This window comes from Aspergillus steynii, assembly GCF_002849105.1.
Source record: "Aspergillus steynii IBT 23096 chromosome Unknown P170scaffold_1, whole genome shotgun sequence".
NCBI lineage: Eukaryota > Fungi > Ascomycota > Eurotiomycetes > Eurotiales > Aspergillaceae > Aspergillus > Aspergillus steynii.
Window position 1 is genome coordinate 1,333,616 of NW_020194398.1, and position 24,964 is coordinate 1,358,579.

The window sequence follows — 24,964 nt, forward strand, 5'->3', positions numbered from 1 at the left end:
ATGATCTCCGCAGTTACTTCTCTCAAAATATTTCTAACATGTATATATTTAGCTGGGTCTCCTATGAAAACAGCAATCAATTTTTATAAATACCACTATTCTGTGATTCAACATTCCACAAGTCCGAAGACCTAAAGCCAGTTGGAAACGGATCACTCGGATCAAGTACCACCTGTTTAAAGCTCGTAATCCATGCTCTCCCTTTTATAGTTGGAAGAACGGCTTGATAATCTCCCACAGTAGTCGTGCCACGAATATAGCTCGCGAACTCTGTCCCCAGAGGGCTAATATGGCGAAACTGCTCTTTGACATCTAACAGGCCTCTCGCTTGAAGAACGGCAAGACGAGCACTCGTCCCAGTACCACAAGGGCTGCGGTCCAATCGACCCGGTGAGACAATTGTGGCAGCTTTGGAGCTTTTCCCGACAGGCTCCGTCCTCAATTCCCCGGAGAATATGACATGCGAGATGCCCGATATAAGAGGGTTTTCCGGATGAGTTGGCACAGGACGAACTTGCTCCCGCGCAGCATGTTTGATGCGCTCTCCTAATTCGACTAGTTTGGCACCATTCGTGTTCTCAATCGTGGCGTTCATTTGAGACAGATCGACGATGGCAGCAATCGTCCCTCCCCATGCTATATCCGCCTTGAGAGGTCCAATTCCAGGGACATCGATGTCATAATCCAGATGAAAAACAAACGATGGAACATTGTCGAAAGATACGCTTTCACATTTCCCTTCCTTGCACTCTGCAATTACCTCCACCAGACCAGCAGGCGTATCAAGTTTAACCGTCGTCACAGGCTCCGTCATCGGCAGGATCCCCGTTTCCAACAGCACGGTGGTAGTGCAGATAGTGTTGGAGCCGGACATCGCGCACCATTCTTCGCTTTCCATAATGAGTAGCCCGGCATCAGCTGCTGGGTCGCAAGGTGGCATAATGATATTGACGTTCTTGGATGGCTTGCCGCGAGGTTCATTGAGCATGAAAAGTCGGAGGTCGTCTTGCTTTTGCCAGAAATGCATCATTTTCTCGTGCATGGTCTTGCCCGGGACATCTGGAACACCTCCAACAATCACCTCGCCTATCTCCCCTTCGCAGTGAGCGCCGACCACATGGATGCTTTTGGAGAAATTCATTGGGATGGGTTTCTTTGTCCACGGATCGCGCTGACCGCGGGGGATTGGGGATGGAAGTAATGCAAAAGAATTAAGATGACCTGAAAGCTGCTGTTAGATTTTTTGAGTGTGAAGAAAGGAAGCTTTCGATAAATAGCTTGCAATAAATGTGAACATTGTGAATTCCTGGAAAATCGAAATGATGATAGAGTTACAAGGTTCCGGATAAAGCCGGACATCCTGACCTTCCGAAAACGGACATCTCGAAAGTAGATCAACTTCAATTACTGCTAGAAATCCATGTCGCTGTTAAGAACAGAGCATTATTTGCACAAGAAGTATTGTTGTTTCAGTCGCTCGCATATTCAATAATAATCATGGAATGCTCAGGTGCACGGAGATTCCGCTCGCTTCTCTACCTCCAAAGCCGAAAATAAAGCCAGGCGGATGAGTAATATACACACCGGTGAGAATATTTTTAGAATATACTGAAAGTATTTTTGTTAATAATACAATGGTCTTCAAGATAACGATAAAGCAAAGTTGACGAAGACATAACTACCAGATCGGAGTAGGGTTGACTCTTGAGCAGGCAAGGGATCGAGCACCCTTCATTCCTGATAAAATCAGATGATAGTTGGAATGTGGGGAACACCCAATTCATGATGGCACCATTTCAACTGCTAAAAAAATGATTCCAGGAAGCGAAGGCAACTGTGAGCTGAATTACACTGAAGTGGCGTGGCGATAAGTTGAAGTACTGTACGAGACGGAAGGTCACAACCGAGTGTTTAGATGCCTCACTAACCTAAGACATCCTACATTTTCCTTGCAAAGTGAATTTCGCTTTCGCAGAATCAATTGAAAATTGAGTGGCCGACACCGAAGGCTTGAGTAGAGCACAGATAGCTCTGGCATATTGACAAAAATGGGTCCTAGTCATCTGCTTGAGCGTTATCAACCTAGGATGCATGAATGAGAGAAGTTCACAGTTGGTCTAGAAGAAAGCCTGTTGGAAATTCCCCTGCACTCACGAGGATCACTCATTTAGAATACAGAGCTACTCAAAACGTTCAATTTAAAACAGGACTCTTGATGACGTTTGGCTCATTCTTTTTCGACTAGGCTTTGATGCCGTGGGGTGCTGGGTTGAGCACCGGAGAAGGTCAACCTCTGACTTATTACTTCGAAAAAGTATATTTGTTACTTTCTGAGCTGGAACTCTACTAACTGAGTGGGTAGATCATCAAGCACTAAGCGTAAACTCATTGTTCTGTGTCGAGACAGGCTTTGGAACACAAGCGCGATCATGCTCGGATAAGTTTTGACAGTTAAATCACAGACAAGATTCGTCCTTTTCTGTCGAATCGCTTCAAAAGAAAATGGTGACGATAGTGCTACCAGTATTGAGGTAATGACCCCAACGATCAGATAATGAATCTCAAGAGCTAAGCACATCTGCAATGACTCCCAAAGTGAGGAGTATCTTAATCCGGGCTACCCCGGCTTGCTCAGCAGGCTCATCCCCGCTTTCAGACCGGGGTTTTACGTATCCCTTGCCTCCTGAATGAACCTGTCAGACATTGGATCCGTGCGAGAAGAGTGTATGCAAGGATGGCCAGGTGTGGCATGAATTGAGGGGCTGCATCTGCAAAGTCCCTTTGATGATGTATTGTGCAACTCTGGCAGTGACTCAAGTGGAGGTTGCATTTTCGCGATGCAACGTGGGGAGCCGTTGTTCTAGGGATTCAAGACTAGGCTGCCATTTTTCTTTTTATCATTGTTGAAACCTGGTGTATAGTCCATCGATACTGATTTCTTGAATAATCGATATAGGATACCCCATGCTCTGGACAGAATAAAACGGTCCAACGGGCCAAGAAGCGCATCTCTAGCCCGGCTGAAGATCGGCAGCCGAGACGCAAACTATGACATCGAATTACCTCACAGTACAACCCTATCCTGCAGCACCATGTGAAAACGACAAGCTGGTCAGGTGAGACAGCCATTAATTCTGTGTTGCAGTCTGCAAGCACCTTTCCCGTCTCCTCAGACCCTGGAAAGGGCGGGAGAAGCTGCATGAATCCTAGACCTATCCAATGCTTCGCCCCGCACCGTCCATTCGGATGAAATCCAAATCCTGCCACTTTGCGGAGTAGACAGTAATAAACGAGCCCATCCTGGTCGCAAAGCAGGTCGTACCGTCGGGAAGATGCCGCGGAATAGGCGGAACAGATGTCTTACAAGCCCATCCATACATTAGCGAGAAGCAGCTTCAAACTTCTCCAATCGAATAGACGGGAGGGTTAGGGGCGTGAGCTAGACTAGCTATCTACCGAATGACATTTAAAGGCCCCATAGAAGGGCCTTTTGTGGCTGTTTTCTTTGTGAACAAGAAATATCCGCAGATGTCTTTGAACATGGCTTCCTTGCTGACTACTTTCCTCGCTTGGCTCCATTTCTCTGCCCTCGGGCACTCGGCCCCTTCTCAGCTCTTTGCTTTTACTCCCGACTTTATTGATAGTACTAGCATCGCTGCGCTGGAGGGATGGGTCTCCGAGGAGTGCATGGCTGCCATGAAAGCCCCCGTTGCCTGTAATTCTTATTTCCGGGATCAAGTGTTCAAGGATGCTGTTCCCTATAGTCAACTAGACAGTTTCTGCACCGAAGCCTGTGAACAGTCGTTGGCTCATTATCATGACTCAGTGCTCTGGGCCTGTCGGCAGGACGCGGATCCCTGGCCAGGTGTATCTGCTACTGCTCACGGGAATATCATCTGGCTCAACTACAATTACACCTGCGCTAAAGGCCCTGTGCCGGAATTCTTCAAGCGTGCGTATTCTCCAAGCACAAATTCCATACCAATCCTGACAGACACAGGCATCGAGGACGACGATGAGCCCTTGGACGAACCAGCCACCAACTCCTATGTCATCCTTGACCCGTTCGACCCGGCCTATCCCACATCACCCGCAGACGCATCGCAAAACACCGACTCTCCAGATCCCCTTATCGTGCAGCGCAATTCGAAACGCGATATTGTCCGCGACGGCACCAAGAGGGACTGGTCCGTGTCCGCAGCCACCTGTCAGCAGCACACGATCCAGCCCGGCGATACATGCTGGAAGATCGCAAACAATTACCGGGTGACTTTCGCGCAACTGCGCGCATGGAACAGCTTCATCAACGCCGACTGCACCAACCTGAATATCGGCGATCTGCTGTGCGTGACCGAGCCCACCTCGTCTGGAAACCAGACCGTCACGACCCCCACGCAAACCTCTCCAACAGTGTCGACCCCATATGCGACGGCCACTGTAGCTCCCCCGGGGCCCGTGGCTCGAGGCACAACGACTAAATGTGGAAGGTGAGATCTGTCCATCGTTACCATAGCTAAGTCGATTCCAATGCTGAGATGCCTCTAGGTACTACCTCGTCCAATCCGGCGACTACTGCCAGCGAATCGTCTCCAACGCCGGCATCAGCATGGAGCTCTTCCGGGCTATCAACCCGGACCTCAACGCCGACTGCACCAACCTCATCACCGGTCTATACTACTGCACTCTTCCCACTGCCGACTGGAACAAACCGTCCACCACCCTGACAACCACGACCTCGGTCTATGTGTCTGCTCCTGCTCCCACGGCGACTGGGACCACTCCGAACTGTTACGAGGTATGCATGGCCCATTCCCAATCCGGAAACTCGTATTCTTCATTTGGCAGCCTGACTCTTCCATAGTGGTACGTTGTCCAACAAGGCGACTACTGCGCCAAACTGGAATCTCAATTCGCCATCACCATGGCGCAGCTGCAGCTCTGGAACCCCGAGCTTAATCGCAGCTGCACCAACCTGTTGACTGGGTACGCGTACTGCGTTCACGGCGAAGCCAGTCCCGACCAGCCGGCGGCTGCTGCGGCGGCGCCGACTTCTTAATGAGATAAGGGGATCATGGAATCGGTCATGTTGTGACACGACCAGACTCGTAGTCTTATTTGAAGTCTAGTTAGTTTAATCTTAATATCACTGCTTTTCACATCTGAATTTTACACCACATAGCAAATGGTTATGAAACCAAAGAAATGAGTCAGCTCGGCGTCGGCGTACGGACTCCCGACCGTCGGAGCGCCGGGAAGCCGTAAATGTCCGCACGTCGGGAACTTTCGGGGGCGGACGATGCCCGATCAGGGATGATGGACGGCCAAGAGACAATACGAAGGAGTCATCGCAGGCCAAGTGATCGGATCACGGGGCGGACTGGCCCAAGGGCGAGTGTAGAGTCCGCTCGGGGCGGGGGTTTAGATTCAAGACTGGGTGGTATAAATAGGGAGGAAGAGCATTGCAGTTACATGTCATATTCAGCATCATCAGTCAAGTCACTTCAATACTATCCAAGATAAACATTATTTTTTATATTAAAAAAGTGCATGACAACACCATGCCACAAACAGACGTCCTCATCATCGGCGCCGGCCCAACAGGCCTCGTCCTCGCCCTCTGGCTAACCCGCCAAGGCATAAACGTGCACATCGTCGACAAAGCCGAAGCAAAGGCCTCGACTTCGCGAGCGCTCGCCATCCACGCCCGCACGCTAGAACTCTATCGCCAACTCGACCTAGCAGACGAGATCGTCTCGCTCGGACACAAGGTCAAAGCGACAAATATCTGGTCCGAAGGCTCGTACAGAGCGCGGATTCCCATCGTCGACGCCGGTTCGGGACTAACGCCGTACCCGTTCGTGTTTATTCTGTCGCAGGACGTGCATGAGCAAGTGCTTGAACGGCACCTGAATGCGATGGGCGTGTTCGTGGATCGGAATCGCGAATTGGTCGAGTTCGCGGACCATGAAACGCACGTCTCCGCTTCCTTCAAGGATACGACCACAGGGAAGGGGACGGAGACGATTGACACAACATACATAGTCGGCTGCGACGGGGCTCACTCCGCGGTGCGACATCTCAGCGAAATCGAGTTCGACGGGGATACATACACGCAGCTCTTTTTCGTCGCGGACATCGAAGCCGGCGGGCCGACGATGAACGGCGAAGCGCATGTATCGTTCAACCAGTCCGACTTCTTCCTCCTATTCGCATTCAACGAGGGCAAGTCGGCGCGAGTCACCGGCGCAATCGACGAGAGCAATATCACCAAGGACCCGGCGGACGTAACATTCGACGACGTGGCGCCGTCGATCCGCAAGAACATGAAGCTGGACGTGAGCAGAGTCAACTGGTTCACGACGTACAAAGTACATCATCGGTTGGCGCGATCGTTTCGCAAAGGAAGAGCCTTCCTGGTCGGCGACGCAGGTCACATTCATAGCCCTGTGGGCGGGCAGGGCATGAACACGGGGATCGGCGACGCGATCAATCTGGCCTGGAAGTTGACGTCTGTGATCCAGGGGAAAGCGGATGATTCGCTGCTGGAGACGTATGAGGTTGAACGTCGTGCTTTTGCAAGTACCCTTGTGCAAACGACGGACTGGGCGTTCAACTCAATCGTCGGGAATGGGTATCTGGTCAGTTTCTTCCGGACGTGGATTATCCCGTACACGGCGCCGTTTATGACGCGGTTCGAGAGGTTCCGACATAGAGTCTTCCGCGGCATTTCGCAGACGTTGATCAACTATCGGCATAGTGATTTGTCTGCTGGGGGTGTTGGGGATGTGCAAGGCGGCGATCGTTTGCCTTGGGCGCCGGTGGGGGATGTTGATAACTTCGACGGTCTGAAGGCTATTGCATGGCAGGTCCATGTGTATGGCGAAGCTAATGAGAAGCTGTTGGATTGGTGTCGAGAGAAGAAAGTGCAACTGACTGTGTTTTCATGGGACGCGAAGTATCAGAGCGTTGGGTTGACACAGGATGCAGCTTACCTTCTTCGACCGGACACCTATGTTGCTGTGGTAGAGCTATCAGGCCTTCCGGATCGATTTGATGAATTTTTGCAGGCGAACAAGCTCCAGCTGGTCTGATGCAATTACCACTTTTGTGATGTCTGTGCATTTACGTTGATGAACTTTGCCTTCACTGGGCTGGAGTATATGTACATACGATGTCAGGTTACCATGGCGTTTAGGAACAAAATCTCCATTCTGATTCAAGGGAAGCTAATTAGAGAATTTACGAATATTTTAAATTCATTACTTAATGTGCAGCAGTAGCAAGTAGTTCCAGTTGTAGAAAATTAAAGTAAAGCCGACACTCATCCTCGCCGAAGGGCTTCGATGATGAGAGGCATGTAAAGATAGCACCTGCAAGATAACAGATCAGGGCATCGCAGAGCTTAAAATGAGAAACCCGTAGTTTTCTTGCATGAAGACCTATCTTACTATTCAAAAAAGGATTCGCCAGTCGAGAGATTTGGGTGAATGCGAAATACCATAACGTTATGCTGCATAATGCCATGCCGGGCAAGATGCCATGCTATACGAGGAACAACCCATATATAAACCACAAAAGGGACCCCTTAGGAGGTGATAGAATCAGCTCCTCGACAAGAGCACAAAATCCACTATCCACTTCACATCCAGAATCAATCTCAATGTCCCTCGCAGGAAAGATCGCCATCGTGACCGGAGCCTCCCGCGGTATCGGCGCCAGCATCGCCCTCGAACTCGCCAAACAAGGCGCATCTGTACTCTCCCTCCTCACCAACACCTCGATCCAACCATATAAACACCACTAACACCCCCAGATAACCCTCCCCCTCCAGCTATCCCGACATCCAATCCGTCGTCTCCGCCATCTCCGCCCTCAACACCAATGCGCGCACCCACATCGTCCTCGCAGACCTCACCGACCCTTCTGCCCCGGAGCATATAATCACCTCAACCCTCTCAGCATTCCAAACCCCCCAAATCGACATCCTCATCAACAACGCCGGCGCCTTCCACTGCGCCCCGCTCCCCACCACCACCCCCCGCCCAAATATCCACCATCTTCAACCTCAACGTCCACGGCACGATCCTCATGACGCGCGCCGTCATCCCACACCTGCGCGCCCCAGGCCGCATCATCAACATGAGCTCAATAGCTGCGCGACGCGGATCCAGCGGCGGAAGCATCTACGCGGCATCGAAGGCCGCGGTGGAAGGGTTTACGCGGGCGTTGGCGTTCGATATCGGTGGGGACGGACGGACATACGGTGAATGTAGTGGCGCCCGGGGCGACGGAATCGAGGATGCTGAGGGAGGAGGTACCTAGGGAGTTGGTGGATTTTATGACGATGAGTACGCCTCTGGAGAAGAGGGTGGGAAGGGCGGAGGAGGTGGCGAAGGTGGTGGTTTTTTTGGCCGGAGGGGAGGCTGGTTGGGTTACTAGGCAAACGGTTTGTGTTAGTGGGGGGTTGAATATGGTTTAGTTGTTTAATTTTTTACTTGGATTTAGGGTTGTAGGGGGTAGGTGAGTAGAGAAATGAGTGGTATTGCTGATGCGAATGCGAATGTATATCTACTTTCCATGCTATATGCTCCTTGAGTTTTTAGACTCCAACATCTCTCTGTATGCACTTAATGCCGATTTTAAACCTGACAATGCAACAACGCCGCTATAGTAAAATTAGCATCGCCATCACCCAAGCAATCAAACAAGGAAAACTCACCCTTCGAGAAAAACGCATAACTCTCGGCATTAATCAACGCCGACTGCGAATCCAGTCCCTGCACCGCATAATACCCATACGTCTCGATCCCATAGATACCCTTCGTATGGGCCATCTCATGCGTCGTCGACGTGGCCTGGTCCAACGCATCGCAATTATTCGAGAAACTCGGGATGCTGAAGTACGCCGGACAGGTGCGAATATCCCCATTGTAGCCATCCGTCTCTCCATATGCCGTCACTGTGAACGACTCGGAGTCAGAGCAGGGAATGCCGTCGGGGGTGCACGAGTAGGTCACTCTGCCGCTGCCGCGGGCCTGCGCTTCCTCGGCAATCTGGTCGAGGATGTTGGCGACGTGCGACTTGGAGGACTCGTCGGTGGTTTTGAAGAAGGTCTGGAACAGGTTGTTGCCGTAGGACGAGCCGGAGCGGATGGCTGAGGCGCCGGCCTGCGCCATGCGCGAGGACTGGATCAGGGCGTTTTGGACCATGGACTTTTGCTCGGTGGTGCAGTGCACGAGGGAGGCGCGTTTGTCGAGGGGGTTGGCGACTGCGAGGCAGACGGCGAGGAGAAGAGCGAGCATGATTTGCATGGAGCGCATTTTGGCATACAAGTTATAACGAATGACGGGATTTGAAGCAATTGAAGTAAACGAGTGTAGGTATACCACCACCGACAGAAACCGAACGACTTATTTCTTTACAACCACAGAATCGGTTCCGTTCTATATATACAGCCGAAAAATCTGCCTCCATGTGATCCTACACGAACCGTTTCACCGTCCTTCAGGGCGTCGCAGGCTGATCGTCTGTTTCACCTGTTTCTACGGAGTAGGGCTCGTAAACACCCAACAATGGGACGAAACGCCCCACCCCGACGATCGCTTCCCCCTGGCAGGCACCGATCGAGTCTGCGATCGTGAACGTTTCTTAGTGCTCGTATCCACTGCCTAGGGTCTAGGGGTCCTCCGTAAGGGCTTTCTAGTCGGATTCCCTCCGCTTGGGACATCGGAAATTGGCCAACGCGACCACGATGGACTCACTCCACGAGGGAGTTTCTAGAAGCGAGCCACAGCCACGTCATTGCCGATCGTCCATTTTGCAGGAAATCAGAAATAGAAACGTCGACAAATCGGGTCCATTTTTTCTTTGTTTTTTTGGCCCGTGGAAACGCTCATTGGCGTTCCAGCGACTGACAAACTGTATCTGTCTGGCAGATCACAATTGAATGGGATTATGAATCTGACTTCTCATTAGTTGACTATAGGTATTGCCCCAGATCCGATACTTTGGTTCATCCAATCAGTATGGAAATGGCTGTGGCGGTTGAATTGCCGACTTGAATGATAAATGACAACCCGTCACTGCTCATGCTAGACATGTCTCTTTATACATCGAGAGAGAGAATATGAAGTGACCGCCTTCCTCCTCCCCGGCTAGCCGGTAGATGCACCCAGTCGTCCAGCTTCTTATGGTGCTGGAATCCCAACTTCTCAAACACCCTCACGCTCCCTTGGTTCCCGACAAACGCAGAGACCTTGAAGTGGCGCGCGTTCATGCGAGGAATGGCCCACTCGTGGATGACGGTCTTGACAACAGCCGTCATGATCCCTCGGCCGTGGTACGCCGGATCCAGCCAATCTGGGAGAAATAAGTTAACATGTTCACCAGACAAGGTATGAGAAAAAGAGCGAGAACATACCACCAACCCCCCAAACCCTCTCCCCACTGCCCACCTCCAACTCACTATTCCTCTTAACGCCCTCCTCCCTCTCCCTACTCCCCTCCGCAAACTCCAAAAACGGATACTCAGTAACGTCGATCCCCCCGATCAATTTATCCCTCTTAATCCCCTCCTCATCCTCCTCCACGACCTCGCGCACACACCGGAACGGACTCCCGGACACATACTGCTGCGACTTGGCTTCTTCGAGGATGGCGGCGCACTGCGGACGCGACATGTTGATCCAGAACTGCGCGTTCTCGGGCTGATACGGGTATGGGGGGCCGATGAGCCAGGTTGCCACGAGGGGGTCGTTCATGTTGCGCACCATGGCGGATTGGTCGGCGGGATTGACGGCGCGGAAGGGCGTGATGATGATGGAGGAGTGGGGGGCGGGGAGGCGCAGGTATGGTTCTTGCGTGATGGGGTTGTGGTGGATGGACATTTTGTTTAGGGTGTTGGTGTTGTATAGAGGAATTGGGTGGATGGAGGAGTTGTGATATAGAGAGAAAGAGGAAGATATGGAAGAAGTGAAGGTTGTTGATTGCAGATCCAAGGCTACATCTAAGGATACATAGTCGCGACAACAACGTGACTCACAACGGTTACATGGCGCAATCCCGAGACTAAATGATCCTGAATGAAATCGCCCCCAACGGCGTTATCCGGTCGAGGGATTCTAAGCCTCACGCGCGGGAGCGCTACCGGCTAGTCCGTGTTCATCGGATTTACGACCGAATACGCTGCTCTTGGCTGGTGGTCGAGGATCTAGACTATCAATGGTTCAGAAGAATCGATCAAGTATCGCACGTGGCATGTTGACATTTTTGTTCCCTATCTGCATTGTTGTATTAAATTGAGACTTTGTGCAGCTAGCCTTAGCTAGGTAGTGCTGCTCAAGCGATCCTTTCGGTCTGAGACTGTCCTTCATTGAACCAGTGCACATTTCGAATGGACTCTTCTGAGGCATTGCGAAATGGCAAGCCTGGTTCGGGCCTATGCCCCGATCGAGCATAATGTGGTCGCATGGTCTCGTGCCTATGCTATGACTGAGACGGTTATGCGGCTTCAGTCGACTGCATTGTCGCAGACGGTGACAGCTAGCATTTCACGGACGTTGCTGTCGCTTCGAATCAACTTTCCGGATCTCGAACGCTTCGGAAATTCGCAGCGTGGGTGAATTGCTGCACCGCCGTTGAAGGGGATTAGATAGAGGCACAAACGGCCCTCCTTTCGAGTATAATCATGTTATCAGAGCCAGAGTAGCAGTCACTGCAAAGTGTTAGTTTCCGACACACCCAGATCAAACAGGAAACATACCCAAAACCACCTGCACTCCGATCTTCAGCAGAGCCGGCTGCACCACGACTGCCTCAGACCCAGGCTGATCGGGGGCATCGTACTCCGGCAAATGCGGATCGCCGCCGCCATCATCCACCTCCTTCTCCAGAGCCTTATTATGCCCTCTCGCCGTAGCCTTCGGCTGCTGCAATAACTCGTCCGCCTCGGCCTCTTGGATGGCGGCCCACCAGACCGAGGCCATCTTCTTGTACCCGTAGTCTGTCGGGTGCGTACCGTCCACCAGCTCATCCTTGCGAATGAAATCGCTCATTTCAGCCAGGACGATCCGCTCGTCATTTGCGCGGCGGGTGGCGACGATCTTCCGGAATTGCGTGTTGATCTGCTCGATGCGTTTGGACTGCCTCGTGTTGGGCAGGAGAGTGGATAGGATGATGGTGGTTCCTGGGATGGCGTCGAACAAGCGGGTGATGAGTTTATCCATGCGTTTCCCGGCAGAGGCGGTTTGGTATTTCAAGATGCCGTCGTTGGTTCCGGCGCTGATTTTGTCTGTTAGTTACAGAAACGCGGAAGAGGAGGGAGAACTGACTTGATGAGGATGAGGTTTGGTTGTTGCGGGATGGTCTTTTCGGCTTCTTTGGCGACATGGTTGATTTCGTAGCCGTAGTGGCCTTCGTTGTTCTGGACCGAGTCAGCTAATTGAAACGGCTTAAATGTCACGAAGGGAGTTCACGTACATTATCATGCATCGACCCGTTGGACAAGCTGCCGACCATATCGACCTGCCATCCGGAATAGCGCAGCTGCTGTCGCAGCCATTTGCGATAGCCATTGCCGTCGCTGGACTTGTATCCTACCGTGATGGAAGCTCCGAGAGGCATAATACGGAGGATAAAAGGTTTGACATCACGACTCTGCAGGCCATCGACATCAGCACCAGCACCAGCATCACCAGAATCACCAGTATCCGGAGCGGAATCAGCCACGGCGGTGATATTCGACGGCGCACACGTGGACAGCGTAATCAACGCCCACAGCGCCAGCTGCAAAAGACAGCATTTCAGGGGAGTCCAACGCCGCATTTCGCGAGTCACAGGGCGTCAGAACGTGCGAGTGTCAAATTTTCAGCGAAACGCCTCCGTGCCTGGCGATTGGCGACATGACATTATTTATCCCCTCTGGCGGCGAGGCAGGGAATCAATAGATTGTCATAGCTCCAGCAAAAAATCGAAAAATCCCCACCCCAACAGGTAAACTCGGTGCCTGGAAAAGGCGCCATCTCCACCGCGGTGGCTGTTCCATTGGGTGACTGCTCGAGCTTGGTTTCTTGTTTGAGCGCCCGGCGTGCAGATCGCAGATGATATCATATTGGGGCTTCCTTGGACATGGCGATAAGCAGCGAGGATGACCACATAGCGTGTTCATCCCATGCATAATCGAAAGACGGACTGTCGGCTAGGCCCTTCTGGATCGAACGGGTAGGAGAGCTTAGCGTTGGAGTGTGGCAATCTTCGTGGTGTCTGTCAAAGTGTCAGCGAGATGCGTCTTTAGCGTCGGGAAGAAAAAAGTGTCTGCCTTTGATGTTTCACTTGTTCGATGGTACCCTCGTTCCTTCACCTTTTTTCCTCGGGGCTTATCCCTAAGACCATCACTCGGTCGAACCTCGCCAATCAACCCTCTTGACAGAAATTAGAACGCCTTCGCCTGCGTCTTGGAAACTCAATTCCCCCCCTTCGATCGCATGACTAATACCATCGTCAGTTGGTCCGGGAATGTCACAATCCCAGCCAACGCCAACGTGATACAACCCCTCAGGCCAGATCCTTAACCATTTAATCTAGACTCGGGGAAAATATCGTCAACATCTCCATCGCACACAGATGGCGTTGGCAAATCACTTCACCCCATAGGCCCGATGCGGGGACACAAAAACGAAGGGGTACCAAGCTCATGCCTTCTCCATCACACCGCACAACACGCCCCGATGAGTGGCCACGCTAAATCAAAAGCTAAGACTTAGCGCAGGCGATTCACCCACTCATATCGCCCCAGGGATGTACCAAGCCGTCTGGATCAGCACTGCCTCGGAATCCGTTTGTTTTTTTTTCGGAGGCGCTTCAGGCAGTGCTCGTTGCACGGTTGGGCCGACATAACGCCGTAGTGGCTGGAAGGGCCTCGACTGGACTTCTTGCAGGGTTGGACCCTGGAGATGTAGTACCGAGGTCAGTTAAGTGTTACCTTGTACAAATATAGGTTTTTGGGGTCGTTCTTTGTCTCAGTGGCCACTGGTGATGTGGTGGAAGATTTTTCAACCCGAGGCATTCGGGCGGAAGGCCGGATCTGCAACGATCGCAAAAAGAATAGCGTCGACTGGGGTTTGCAGCCTTCTTTCTGTCAAGATCAGACGCTCTGCCGCTGTGATAGTGGGTTGATTGGATAAAGAGGAATAGTTTGATCGTGGTCCCTGAGGCTATAGTTATCCAGGTGCAGTGTTCTGACTAATAGACTTCGATAGGGCCTCAACACATGGAATGGCTTAATCCTCCTTGCTGCGTCACTGGCGGTCAATATCTATGAAAGTAGAGAGATCGCTAGACTGAAGAGATTCTAGTTTCGTCATTGAACGCGCAAGGGTTAGATAATAGTATCCAACCTGTGTCCTCGGCGAGCTTTGCATAAAGCATATCTGTGTTAGTTGTCAACGGATACGCAATGAAACACCTTGCGTCTTTGGCAGAATCAACCTGAGATCGGTCGTTGGATGTCTGGCTCGCTCTTAACATCGATGGGCATGGCTCTTCCGTCTTGTCGCGGAAGTGTAACCAACTCATCTTGACCATAGAATGCGGATGACACTCTATCCCACGCATCTATCGGTCAAGAGAAAGTTTATCTCCCCAGTGTCAGTGATACGTATCAATGATGTCCCGGAAAGGCTAAACCATCCAACCGCACACCATCTCCTAGTTCCCTGATACGGGATCCGCGGACTTTGGGCTGTTCTGAAATCGTACCTTTCAGGCCTACCTATGAGCAAGTGGCCCTGGCAGCTGACATGCGCTTCAAATCCCTGGTAGCTGTTTCTATTTTCAAAAATAGTCGGCGTTCCTCGGTGGTCTGGTCTCCGTGGAAGACCTCTCTGGCTACGTCAGACCCGGTCTCAACATCAGCCACCGTCCAGACTCTGCTATTCCCATCCGTGGAATGCGAGATTCGCCCGTGCTAGAACCTTGACGAACCTCTGTCCACATGGTTAGCCCCGCACCTCTTCTGCATTTCAAATGCTATGATATCACCATTGACTGGGTAGTTGGTCTACCACCTGTGTGTGAAGAAAACGCGTCTAGCGTGGGTATATTAGACATTTGGCTACAGAGCCGTGGTTAAGTATACACGAGAGGGTAACAGACACCCGTAATAAGTACAGTATCCAAACAATCGCCAATCAACAAGACATCAGGCATCAACTTCGTGACGAGCGTCGTAACGCTCAGATTTTCACCATTGCAAGAGACACGCGGGGTGCTTCCAGGGGATTGACAATCTGCTTCTGCCTCAGCCACAAGTAGGTGTAGTCGAGACGTTCACTAGTGTTGATGAGGTAGTCGTGATGGCGGAGGTTTTTCTCAAGTTCATCGATTTGGGCTTCGAGCGCTGGACAGAGCGGGTTAGTGACTGATGACGAGTGCCAAAAGACGACGCAACTTACTTATTTTCATATCATCGCTGGTGGTCTCTTTCGACTTTTCGATCTTGGCTTCGGTGATCGCCGTCCGTAGACCGTTCCCGTAGGGCATCATATACCGTCGTAGTCGCTCCGTCGAGGCCACAGCCGGATTCGTCAACATGGCGTCCGTGTCGGTGATGACTTCGAACGTCCCGTCCATGATGAACGGCAACGGCTCTTGAAAAAACGTCTCTCCCTCGGCGCGCACGAAGCGGTTGAATTCGTTGCGGATCCGCGACACTTGCGGAGCCTGGTAGGCCTTGACTTTCTGCACGGGGGATTCGCAGTCGTTGAGTCGCAGGGCGCGCTGGAAGCCCGTCGTCTCTTGCTGATACTGGCAGTAGACGACCCATTGGCCTTTATCGTCGGGCGACTCGGAACTCTCGTAGTGGAAACACACCGTGGCGAAGTCTCGCCGGTGTCGAGCTTCCTTGTCGTACTCGTCGCCGTACTCGCAGTAGTCGATGGCCAGCACGACGTTGTCGTATAGAACGGAGCTGCAGATCCGGCTGTCGTGGAAGACGCGATAGGTGGATTCGTCTTTCTTGGTGACGATGATAGACGAGCCGTTTAGCTCGGACGTGAAGATGAACTTCTCCTTGGGGTTTGAGATGGAGATGTCAATGTACGCCGGCACCCGGGGGTTGATGCGGCGGGGGTTGAGACACAGGAAGGCCGCCGGGATGGCATTCGCGCTGGACTGTTCGGCATTCACACCATGTGGATCATGGGACATGAGCATGTAATTTTTCAGCGCGTTTTTATCGTCAGGCATAGCGACCAACTTGGCGAACCCCGGCAGAGAAGCGTTCGTTGAGGCACTGGAGAACATCATGCCGGAGTCGATCGAATGGTGCTTTAGGAACTCCTCTGGATCCCTGACCAGGTCTGCGATATCGGGGCTTGCCCTTTGCGGATCCACAAATGTGCTTGGGAGGGCCTTAATGGCCTGTGCTTGTTTCAAGACGAGCGAGTTCACAGCCACTTGCATCTTGGAGGATGGTATCAGGGGTAGGGGAGAGGGCATGGTGGAACTCATGTAACTAGAGAAGATCTGAGTGTATTTCATGGTGAAGGATATAAGGATATAAAATAAGCCGGTGGGGAGGGACTTTCTCTTCCATAGTTCGCTGAAGCGATTCAGGTGAATTTTATAGAGACTGGTTCGATCGAAGCTGTACCGGCGATCTGAGCGTCGAATGCCCATGATGTCAGGCCCGGCATGTGAGCTGCGCTCCGATTCAACGATCGCTCCCACCGTTCTGAGTCTAATCCAATAGACTCAGAAAGATTCTACTGAATGGAGCAAGACAACTATGGACGCCAGGGTCTGCCAATCACCTCCCCTGGAAATGGGTTCAGATCGAGTAAGCTTTGGAAGTGGGTGCTTCCGAATGCATGACAGCCCTGCTGTCACCCATGTTTAGCTCTGCGACAGCTGTCATCGCGACCGCGAATTCGAGTCTATTTGCAAGGGTTGACCCAGCGACTGAGCGTTTCCAGTACCGTCTGCGCCGATCGGGTGGTTCGCAATCCGGGATGATGCTATTCCCAGTTTCTGGGTCCCAACATCAACAAGGAACGACCGAGACGCGACGACGGGCAGATCGACCTATAGCCACCGCGTCGGTATCCTCGCCATATGCGCGATGCCATGTGTCTGCCTGGATATCTGGGTCGGATCCTGGATGTTCCCCTATGCAGACACAGCCTTCGTCAGGCCTTCACCGCCCGCATCATCATTCGCGTCCCATGACCAGCCAAACCCTTCTTTTCCTCCCTGGCACTTTTTTCCTCCAATTGAGGTCGATTGCTGTCGTCCTCTTCCACGGGTTGTGCCCGCTCTCTGAATCATCGTTCTTGGCACCTCCTTGGTGTTGTGGAATCCTAGGAAATGCTGAGTAGTGCCTTTCCTTCCCGGTCGGTCAAGAGGAAACGAGTCGGCGTTGCCTGTGCGACGTGTCGCGCGCATAAGATTCGCTGCGATGGCGTCCGACCGCACTGTGGGACGTGTCTTCGGAGGAGAGAGGTCTGTACCTATGACGATGCGATTCCACGGCCTGCGAGGTAGGATTTGATCTATCCATAGAACGCGTAGTCGTCTGTCTAACCCGGCAAAGACCCGCCAGCGTGACTGAGAACCAAAACCCGGCTCTCCTACCCACTGCGGAAAACGTGGTGCCTCATGAGGAATCGGACGTGACGGGAATGGGACTCGTCTCGCGACCTCTGAACAGTGATCGGCCGACGAGAGGGTTCTTCGGGGACTCGTCCACCATCGCCTTCCTCAAGGAGTTGCAGGATACATTCCGTTCAAGGACGTCTGGTCCGCTGGGGGATTTATATCAGTCTCGTACGTCTGGGGATCTTGGAAGCCCTCGTACTCACTCCGGGGGTCCTCAGTCGAGCCATGTTGAGTTACTCCCGCCGCGGCCATTATCAGACCATCTCGTCGACTGCTATTTCTCCAAGATCCACGTTTTATACCCATTTGTGCACAGAGAGGCCTTCTACACTGCTTATGAAGCGCTGTGGGAGCCAGATCAACCCCCATCTACTCCCCGATCCGCTCGCGGTCTCGGGTTAGGCGACGAAAACGTGTCACGGACGACATTCTACTACGCACTGAACGCCATCTTTGCTACGGGATGCCAGTTTTCAGACATCGTTCGGCACGAGCGACAGACCGCGTCGGAAGCATTTTTCCAGCGATCCAAGCCCGCCCTGGACGTGGATTATCTCGAAGCCGGGGATCTAGCGTTGACGCAGACCCTGTTGTTACTGACTCACTACGTGCAGAGTTCTCAGACGCCAAATCGCTCCTGGCATGCGGTCGGGATGACGGTCAGGCTGGCCCAGGGGATCGGGTTACACTCGGACGTGGGGAATGATAATCGGTCGTTTGCTGAAGTTCAGATCCGGAGAAGAGTGTGGCATGCGTGTGTGATGTTGGATTTGTGCGTTTCTTCTCCTTGGTTGGGGATCTTACTGACAGTTTCCAGGGCGGTAAGTATCATACTTGGTCGGCCGGTTATGATTTCGCAAGCCCCGTCTACGTCATTACCAGCGCCTATTGATGATTGTTATTTGCGGGTGGAATCCGCGATCTGCGAGCAGCCGCCGGGTGTTTTCTCTCGGGTCGAATGGTTCATTGCGACGCTAAAGCTGTACGATATTCTGCGCCGGGTGCTGAACTCTCTGTATGATAATTACGGAGGCCGAGTTGCAGCAGAGCCTGTTGATCGACGACGGGCCGAAATCTTGTTCCAAATCCAGAGTGTAACCCAGCTTGATGCAGAGCTGGAAGACTTTCGCCATCAGATCCCGGCTCAGCTTTGTTGGGATGCGCCTCTGGCTGATGCTTCTCAGGATCCGTTCCTTAGAGAGAAGTATCTACTTCAAGCTAGGTATGTAAAAGAAGTTCTGGGTGTTGAGTCTCTAATTTCACTGCAGGTTTTTGTATTTGAAAATTCTCGTCTGTCGCCCTGTGCTATCTCAGTCTCTGCGCGAGACATATCTGTCGGAGGATGGGAGCCATCGGCCCGGGAAACCCGGAACAGGCATATATGCGAATTTCACCAAGGACTGCTCAACCTTTTATGTGCAGGCTGCGATCAGTCTGATATCCTTGGTGCATGAGACCTGCAGCACGGAGTTGGCTAGCGTGTGGTTTTACAACGTCTTCTGTGAGTAGACTGTTCCTCTTTTGACCGGTGTAAAGCTGACTGGAGGCTCAGACGTGTTCACTGCAGCATCGATCATTATTCTCGCCGACTTGCATCCCTATGTCTCCTCTCCACTAACCCCTGAAGACTTGAATGTCTCCTGGGAGAAAAGTCTAGCATCTCTCGACTATTTGAAATCATACAGCTCGTTGGCAGAGCGTTGTGCGAATAGTCTGCGTACTATTCGTTATAAATGCTCTATGGCCGCATCTGGTGAGTAAGATCCCGATTCATGGATTCGCGATCTTGTTTAACATTTGACAGAACAAAGCGGGAAACATCATGAATCTAGGGACCAATCAGGAGAGCAACTTAATCTTTTACCCGACAATTTAGACCAGATGCCGTTCTCCGAAGACCTGTTCCGCGATCTAGAGTTTGACGACCAGACGCTTTTCGATCCGTTTTGGTTCAACATGGATCTTGAGCACTAGCATGCTCTGTTCCTAACTTCCAAAATCAACGCTTTCTATTTCATTGAATCAATCTAAACAACTATCCTATGCATCAACCTGTGTGAAACCTTCAAAGAACGAAGACACGCTCTCCAAATCACCCAAAGACGCAGCATGTCCCAACATTCCATCCGGTCTCAGAACGGCAACCGCTCCGTTCATAGTCGAGATACTATACGCCGAGTGGGCGGATCGATCCTGGTCATAATACACATCGCCCATCCTGGGAAGATTGAACATCATGTCGCCCTCCGCTGCGCTCTGAGCCACCAACGTGAGGAAACGAGCCATGCCAGCGGGGAGGGTCTTTGCGATTTCCTGCAAACGCGCCACGGCAGGTGCCAGCATCTTCTGCGTCACGGCCGGCTGTCCGGCAAAAATAATGACAGACCATTGGCCGCAGTTCTTAGTTCTATCAAACAGCCGAGTCGGAAGACGAGAGCCCGGCGCGTATACCAACGCGTCGGGGCCTCTGCGGCCTGCTGATACCATTCCCGTAGACGGGGCTTTGCTGATGATGCTCTCCTGGTAGGAGATGCCCAGGCCGATGTTGAATTGGATTGTATCGTTAAAGAGCTTTGTGAAAAGCTCGTTGGCGTCGCTGTACGCCCCCTTATGGCTGTCTGGGACCTCTCCGGAAATCACCGCCGAGAACGCCTTGTCGAGCTCGATGAGCGTTTGCACGGCTGGTCGACGCTCGCTGTTATACGTCTGCAGCACGTCGGTGGTATACCAGCCTTTGACGACTCCGCCGAGCTTCCACGAGAGGTTGACGGCGTCGTGGACCCCAGTGTTCATACCCTGGGCGGCTCCTGAAGAGTGCGTATGGCAAGCATCACCCGCCAGCAAGACACGGTCATTGTTGAAGAAAACGTCGGCCACGCGCTGGCTGATACTACTCAAGTGTCAGCACCGTTGCCCACCACTAAACCGACCAACCTACCTGTACAGAGTCCACCACTCGACCGACTTGATTTCCAACTTGAACGGCTTCATGGCCTCGACGGCCTCTCCCCTCGCCTGTTCCTCCGTGAGCGTCCCGCCGTATTTCGCGAGGATCTCCTCCGTCATGGCGAACCCGATGCGCTTCACTCCATGGTCCAGCTGCACCCAGAGGACATTGCCATGACTCTGTGACTCGATCGACGCGAACCCGATATCCGCATCGGGCATATCCGTCTCGAAATACCCATCGATCCGCACCCACTTGAAATCCGACCGGTCGCCTTCAAACGGGATATTCGCCAGCCGCCTCACCAGCGACTGACCACCGTCTGCGCCAACGATGTATTTACTATGCACATCAGCCAACTCCATGCAGCGCAAACTGGAGTAAATGAATCCTTACCTCTTCACATTCACCACCCTCCCCGTCTCCACCTCCCTAATCTGCGCCTTCACCTTATACTCATCCCCGTCCCCGTCCTCATCAACGGTATACCCCTCTAACTTCCAGCCAATATATGGCACGCCACCAACCCTCTCATACGCCCCCTGCACCACGCTCTCGGAGTACTTCTGACGAATATTCAACACATAGTCGCGGAAGGTCCCGTTCATCTGCTCAAAGATGGCGTGCCATCCACGGGACGTCACGCGCTTCCCGTCCTTGTAGGTGACGCTGTTTCGGCCGATGAAGCCGATCTGGTTGAGTTCTTCGAGGAGGTCCAGCTGGTCGAGCATCTCCAGAGTGCGCGGGTAGAGGGTCGTGGCGCGGCCGTACATGGCTTGTTGTTGTTTGTTGTGTTGTTCTGGGTTTGTTAGGATTCGTCTCAGGGTGGGGGTGAAGATGGGAAGGGGGTATAGTGGGATATGGAAGGAAACGTAGACATACCAACGAGAAGCGAGTCAACGCCTTGTCGAGCCAGACTGTAAGCGACCAGAAGGCCGACAGGGCCTCCTCCCACAATGAAGACGTCGGTTTTGATCGAGTCGGACATGGTTCTGTTGACTGGTGTGTATCCCTTGATGTGGGTATGTCGATGACTCGAGCGTCGTATGTGACTGCTCTCTCAGAATACAGACTGGCGCGTCTTATATATTAATCCGAACGGATATTTCGGCACCTGCGCTTACATTCTCAATTTGTCATCTGTCAAGCAATATCCTCTAATGTGCAGAAGCTCATGCATCGGCCATGCATGGGCGCAGGGCTGTGTTGATGAAACTGTACGACACGTGGTGTATCGCTTTGTATCGGGGTGGAATACACTGCAAAGCCATTTGATTTTGCTGTGTGTTTCTTGTATCGGAATGTATCGGAATGTAACCCATCCATGCTAAGCCTTATTAGTGCTTATGCCTCCAAATCCGGCCATAACGAGACACCCCCGGGCCTCCTCAGAGATGATCATCTTTATACCTGGCCGGGGTGGTCAGACTCCGTGATTTCTGCTATTTTTAAGACGTACGGCTCTGATGTCATGGCTGGACTGAAGCTGGCGTTGCAAACACAACATCCCTGCCTCGGTTGCAGGCATTTGTTCATGTATCACATTCACATGTATCTGACTCTACTAGGATATTCCTTTTGATCCACCTGTCATACATCCCCCATGCCCCTTGTCCTCTCGGCCTGACTTACATCCCCCTGTTCCTGCAGCCCCCACTCCCCCTCCCCAATCCTTTTCCCGTAGAACTTCACCAGCAGTCCCACCGCCACGGGCCCGATAATCGTGTTTAGCAGAATCGCCCACACCCCCGTGATAAAGCCCTCTTGCGACACATACGCCGTCTCGTTGTACCCGATCTCGATTATCAGAAGGCCAATTTCGCCGCGCGCAACCATCGCTGAGCCCAGCAGGGCGGCGGAGAGATAAGTTGTTGCTGCTGACTTAGACGGGGTGCTTTGTTCAGGGCGACGAGATTGAGTTTCTTTGGTTGCTTTCGGGTCTTTTTTCCGAGAGCGAGAGAAGAGGTGGGTTAGGGATTTCCATAGTGGGATCCAGATGCCCACGACGAACTATATTGCATACTCCGTTAGCCATGATACCTCCCATTCCCACTCCCTTCCAACCCCCCTCCCCCCCAAAAAAAGGAAAAGAAGAGAAGAACGAAAGAATTAGACCTACCTTCGCAAAAACCATCAGCAACGTAAAACAAACCCCCCTCCAGATCCTCTTCCCCGTCCACAACTCCACAAACGGAATCGCAAACCCGACACTTGCGAAAAACAACGGCGCCATGAGATACTCCTGCACGCCGAGCAGATAAGCCTCGAAGGTATGCACAAACGTCGGACTCTTATCCGCTTCCCTCTCCCCCTCCTCGCGACTCATCACGACAAATGGCCCCTCGGGCCGTTTGCTCGGGATGTAGGTGAGGAAGGTACCGGCGAGGAAGGCGCCGAAGAGAATAGACGTGCCGGTGTATGCGGCGATGGCTATGAAGGCGGACAGAACGAGGGTCATGAGGATGATGTTGGAGATGTGGTCGAATTGCGCGAAGTGGTATTCGATGTGTTTGCGGAAGAGGGGGGCGAAGAGGTATTTGGTGACGAGGGGGGTGACGACGGCCATGCCGAAGGAGGCGACGATGGGGCGGCCGATGAGCCAGCCGAGGTTGGGAGGGTTGGGGGAGGAGAGGTCGCTGAGGTCGCCGATGATGCTGGTTTGTGTTAGATTGGTTGGATTTGAGGGGATTGGGTGGTGAACCTGGAGAGGACGAGGCCGACGACGTCGTCGATGACGGCCGCGCTGACGAGGATGGATCCGACGCGTGTTTGTGATAGATCGACAGTTTTGGAGGCGGAGGAGATCACGGCGAATGTTGTTCCTGGTTGAGTTAGCCGGTGGGTGTGAGGATTCGTGGTATGGATGGTGTGCGTACCGAGGGATGTGGCCGACAGAGCAGCGCCGATAATGAACGTCTCAACGGCTCCTATTCTCATTCAGCAATCAGTCCGAGTGGATTCAGCTTTGGGCATCCATACCATATCCATATCCCAGGTATAGCAGGAGATATGACAATCCAATAGGGAAGCATACGCCCGTCGCAGCGCCCAACATGCTCAGCACGAAATTCTTCTTCAGCAGATCGAGTCGCGCACCAAGACCGCCTATACCTCATCAGCACAAAGTCCAAGCCAGTTATATTACAAGGAGAAAGGATGCTACCTTCAAAAATAATCAAGATCAACCCCACATATCCCAACGCCAGGAAAGTCTCCTGCCACTTTTCCTGCAGGATATTCGCCAACGGAACGCCATATATAATACCTACCGCGATCTGGCCAATAATACCCGCTCGAATGACCTTAGCTGACACCCATTCCGCCAGCGAGAGGAAGAAGAAAAAGGACACAATGACCAGAATCTCCACAACTGAGTACAGCGCGTGTTAGTAGTAGCGCCCGGGCAGGGGACGCAAAGGGCGATACGTACTTCCCGGCTCGTGGTAGGGTAAAAAGCCACCGGCCATGACGTCGCAATTGCTCCCAGAGGATCAGGTAGTGTCTTCTGTTGGGATTATCTCAGGCACAAATTTTGTCGCATCGCTGGCACCGTCACGTGCACGACTGGTGATGTCAGCCAAGCAGCGTGACTTCATGCTGTGGGCCAACACGAGAAAGTGGATCAACGGATTCAAGAGCCCAGGAATTGAATGCGAGAACCAGGAATTGAATTCTAGTGCAAGGATGCGCGAAGATCCTTGCAAGAGGCTTGTGAGTTCTGCTGAGGTGTTGCTTGTTTCGGCCTTGTCATGGCGGATTCTGGCGTCAGTCCGGGGTATGATAGCTGATCATCTAACAGGTTGGGGGCGGATGGATGTTATGAGCGTCTCTCTTCGACTTCTGTCAGTGGTAGATTTTAGCATTTGTTAAACCGAAACATAGTTCTTGGAATTGAACGTCAATTGGCATTGTTAACTTTTCCTTTTCTTTGTTCCCGTCGCCACTTCTAATAGGTTTATGGCTGACCACCATTTAGAAGTTTCCAGGAGAGCAATTCTCCACCTGTCAACCGACAATTGTCTTGCATATGATAGGTGACAAACTTCACCTTGCTTTTAACTTTGGCTCTGGCCCAAAGGGTTCAAGCAGAGCACATCCCAGCAGGAAAATGGCCGTTGAGGACTCAACAAAAAGGTACACCTACCACAGTCCCTAATTAAATATCAGATATTCAAAACATCTCTTCCCATTCCCAGCTATTTTTCAGTGCGTACCGTGGACGTATCTAGCCTTGTTACTGCTTCCTGACACGCACGATACAGCAAACGCCCCCATTTGCATCTGACTTTGCCACATCGTCAAGGGAAAGTTTCGCGGTCCATAGAGAAGTCTTGGATCAGACTTCCGACCAAGAATTTTGAACTT

At 52.2% G+C, this 24,964-nt stretch overlaps 11 protein-coding genes across 11 annotated transcripts; 4 read left to right on the forward strand and 7 right to left on the reverse strand.

The window, feature by feature from the left end:
• Nucleotides 1-76: 76 nt before the first annotated feature.
• On the reverse strand, nucleotides 77-1,141 carry P170DRAFT_397079 (proline racemase family protein; the record flags this gene model as incomplete). The annotated part of the gene is made up of 1 exon (XM_024846157.1): nucleotides 77-1,141. One exon carries the CDS (start codon nucleotides 1,139-1,141, stop codon nucleotides 77-79), a length of 1,065 nt encoding a protein of 354 aa, XP_024709365.1.
• A 3,086-nt stretch (nucleotides 1,142-4,227) lies between these two features.
• Nucleotides 4,228-5,056, forward strand: P170DRAFT_346026 (uncharacterized protein; the record flags this gene model as incomplete). Its single annotated transcript, XM_024843539.1, has 3 exons — nucleotides 4,228-4,487; nucleotides 4,546-4,795; nucleotides 4,862-5,056. Coding segments are annotated over 3 exons (705 nt in total), but the record flags the coding sequence as incomplete, so codon positions are not given.
• A 418-nt stretch (nucleotides 5,057-5,474) lies between these two features.
• Nucleotides 5,475-7,225, forward strand: P170DRAFT_431745 (putative FAD binding monooxygenase). The gene has a single exon (XM_024848109.1). It carries the CDS (start codon nucleotides 5,559-5,561, stop codon nucleotides 7,089-7,091), a length of 1,533 nt encoding a protein of 510 aa, XP_024709367.1. The 5' UTR covers nucleotides 5,475-5,558; the 3' UTR covers nucleotides 7,092-7,225.
• A 435-nt stretch (nucleotides 7,226-7,660) lies between these two features.
• On the forward strand, nucleotides 7,661-8,479 carry P170DRAFT_442230 (SDR family NAD(P)-dependent oxidoreductase; the record flags this gene model as incomplete). The annotated part of the gene is made up of 3 exons (XM_024850450.1): nucleotides 7,661-7,753; nucleotides 7,960-8,242; nucleotides 8,274-8,479. The coding sequence occupies 3 exons, from the start codon at nucleotides 7,661-7,663 to the stop codon at nucleotides 8,477-8,479; spliced, it is 582 nt and encodes a 193-aa protein (XP_024709368.1).
• A 160-nt stretch (nucleotides 8,480-8,639) lies between these two features.
• P170DRAFT_451922 (putative metalloproteinase) lies at nucleotides 8,640-9,310 on the reverse strand (the record flags this gene model as incomplete). The annotated part of the gene is made up of 2 exons (XM_024851236.1): nucleotides 8,720-9,310; nucleotides 8,640-8,665 (listed from the first exon to the last, which is right to left on the reverse strand). The coding sequence occupies exons 1-2, from the start codon at nucleotides 9,300-9,302 to the stop codon at nucleotides 8,640-8,642; spliced, it is 609 nt and encodes a 202-aa protein (XP_024709369.1). The 5' UTR covers nucleotides 9,303-9,310.
• Nucleotides 9,311-10,105: 795 nt separating this feature from the next.
• On the reverse strand, nucleotides 10,106-10,886 carry P170DRAFT_344147 (GNAT family N-acetyltransferase; the record flags this gene model as incomplete). Its single annotated transcript, XM_024843444.1, has 2 exons — nucleotides 10,106-10,359; nucleotides 10,421-10,886. The coding sequence occupies 2 exons, from the start codon at nucleotides 10,884-10,886 to the stop codon at nucleotides 10,106-10,108; spliced, it is 720 nt and encodes a 239-aa protein (XP_024709370.1).
• Nucleotides 10,887-11,744: 858 nt separating this feature from the next.
• Nucleotides 11,745-12,822, reverse strand: P170DRAFT_344209 (SGNH/GDSL hydrolase family protein; the record flags this gene model as incomplete). Its single annotated transcript, XM_024843446.1, has 3 exons — nucleotides 11,745-12,279; nucleotides 12,330-12,421; nucleotides 12,478-12,822. The coding sequence occupies 3 exons, from the start codon at nucleotides 12,820-12,822 to the stop codon at nucleotides 11,745-11,747; spliced, it is 972 nt and encodes a 323-aa protein (XP_024709371.1).
• Nucleotides 12,823-15,230: 2,408 nt separating this feature from the next.
• P170DRAFT_469539 (uncharacterized protein) lies at nucleotides 15,231-16,536 on the reverse strand (the record flags this gene model as incomplete). The annotated part of the gene is made up of 2 exons (XM_024852643.1): nucleotides 15,231-15,394; nucleotides 15,450-16,536. The coding sequence occupies 2 exons, from the start codon at nucleotides 16,534-16,536 to the stop codon at nucleotides 15,231-15,233; spliced, it is 1,251 nt and encodes a 416-aa protein (XP_024709372.1).
• An 818-nt stretch (nucleotides 16,537-17,354) lies between these two features.
• P170DRAFT_460316 (fungal specific transcription factor domain-containing protein) lies at nucleotides 17,355-19,626 on the forward strand (the record flags this gene model as incomplete). Its single annotated transcript, XM_024851929.1, has 6 exons — nucleotides 17,355-17,496; nucleotides 17,588-18,424; nucleotides 18,470-18,874; nucleotides 18,921-19,153; nucleotides 19,205-19,405; nucleotides 19,529-19,626. Exons 1-6 carry the CDS (start codon nucleotides 17,453-17,455, stop codon nucleotides 19,624-19,626), a joined length of 1,818 nt encoding a protein of 605 aa, XP_024709373.1. The 5' UTR covers nucleotides 17,355-17,452.
• Nucleotides 19,627-19,643: 17 nt separating this feature from the next.
• P170DRAFT_431751 (pentachlorophenol 4-monooxygenase) lies at nucleotides 19,644-21,947 on the reverse strand. The gene is made up of 4 exons (XM_024848110.1): nucleotides 21,482-21,947; nucleotides 20,996-21,398; nucleotides 20,591-20,941; nucleotides 19,644-20,542 (listed from the first exon to the last, which is right to left on the reverse strand). Exons 1-4 carry the CDS (start codon nucleotides 21,585-21,587, stop codon nucleotides 19,693-19,695), a joined length of 1,710 nt encoding a protein of 569 aa, XP_024709374.1. The 5' UTR covers nucleotides 21,588-21,947; the 3' UTR covers nucleotides 19,644-19,692.
• Nucleotides 21,948-22,129: 182 nt separating this feature from the next.
• Nucleotides 22,130-24,281, reverse strand: P170DRAFT_397099 (cation:proton antiporter). Its single transcript, XM_024846158.1, has 7 exons — nucleotides 24,030-24,281; nucleotides 23,763-23,969; nucleotides 23,579-23,704; nucleotides 23,476-23,526; nucleotides 23,301-23,421; nucleotides 22,719-23,253; nucleotides 22,130-22,609 (listed from the first exon to the last, which is right to left on the reverse strand). Exons 1-7 carry the CDS (start codon nucleotides 24,064-24,066, stop codon nucleotides 22,190-22,192), a joined length of 1,497 nt encoding a protein of 498 aa, XP_024709375.1. The 5' UTR covers nucleotides 24,067-24,281; the 3' UTR covers nucleotides 22,130-22,189.
• Nucleotides 24,282-24,964: the final 683 nt, after the last annotated feature.

Coding starts and splice junctions, on each gene's coding strand:
- P170DRAFT_431745 (XM_024848109.1), top strand. CDS start 5,559: ATGCCACAAACAGACGTCCTCATCATCGGCGCCGGCCCAACAGGCCTC.
- P170DRAFT_431751 (XM_024848110.1), bottom strand. CDS start 21,587: ATGTCCGACTCGATCAAAACCGACGTCTTCATTGTGGGAGGAGGCCCT. Junction 21,399..21,481: donor CGTTGACTCGCTTCTCGTTG/GTATGTCTACGT, acceptor TAACAAACCCAG/AACAACACAACAAACAACAA. Junction 20,942..20,995: donor AGGGTGGTGAATGTGAAGAG/GTAAGGATTCAT, acceptor TGATGTGCATAG/TAAATACATCGTTGGCGCAG.
- P170DRAFT_397099 (XM_024846158.1), bottom strand. CDS start 24,066: ATGGCCGGTGGCTTTTTACCCTACCACGAGCCGGGAA. Junction 23,970..24,029: donor ACCCTACCACGAGCCGGGAA/GTACGTATCGCC, acceptor CGCTGTACTCAG/TTGTGGAGATTCTGGTCATT. Junction 23,254..23,300: donor GTCGGCCTCGTCCTCTCCAG/GTTCACCACCCA, acceptor AACACAAACCAG/CATCATCGGCGACCTCAGCG.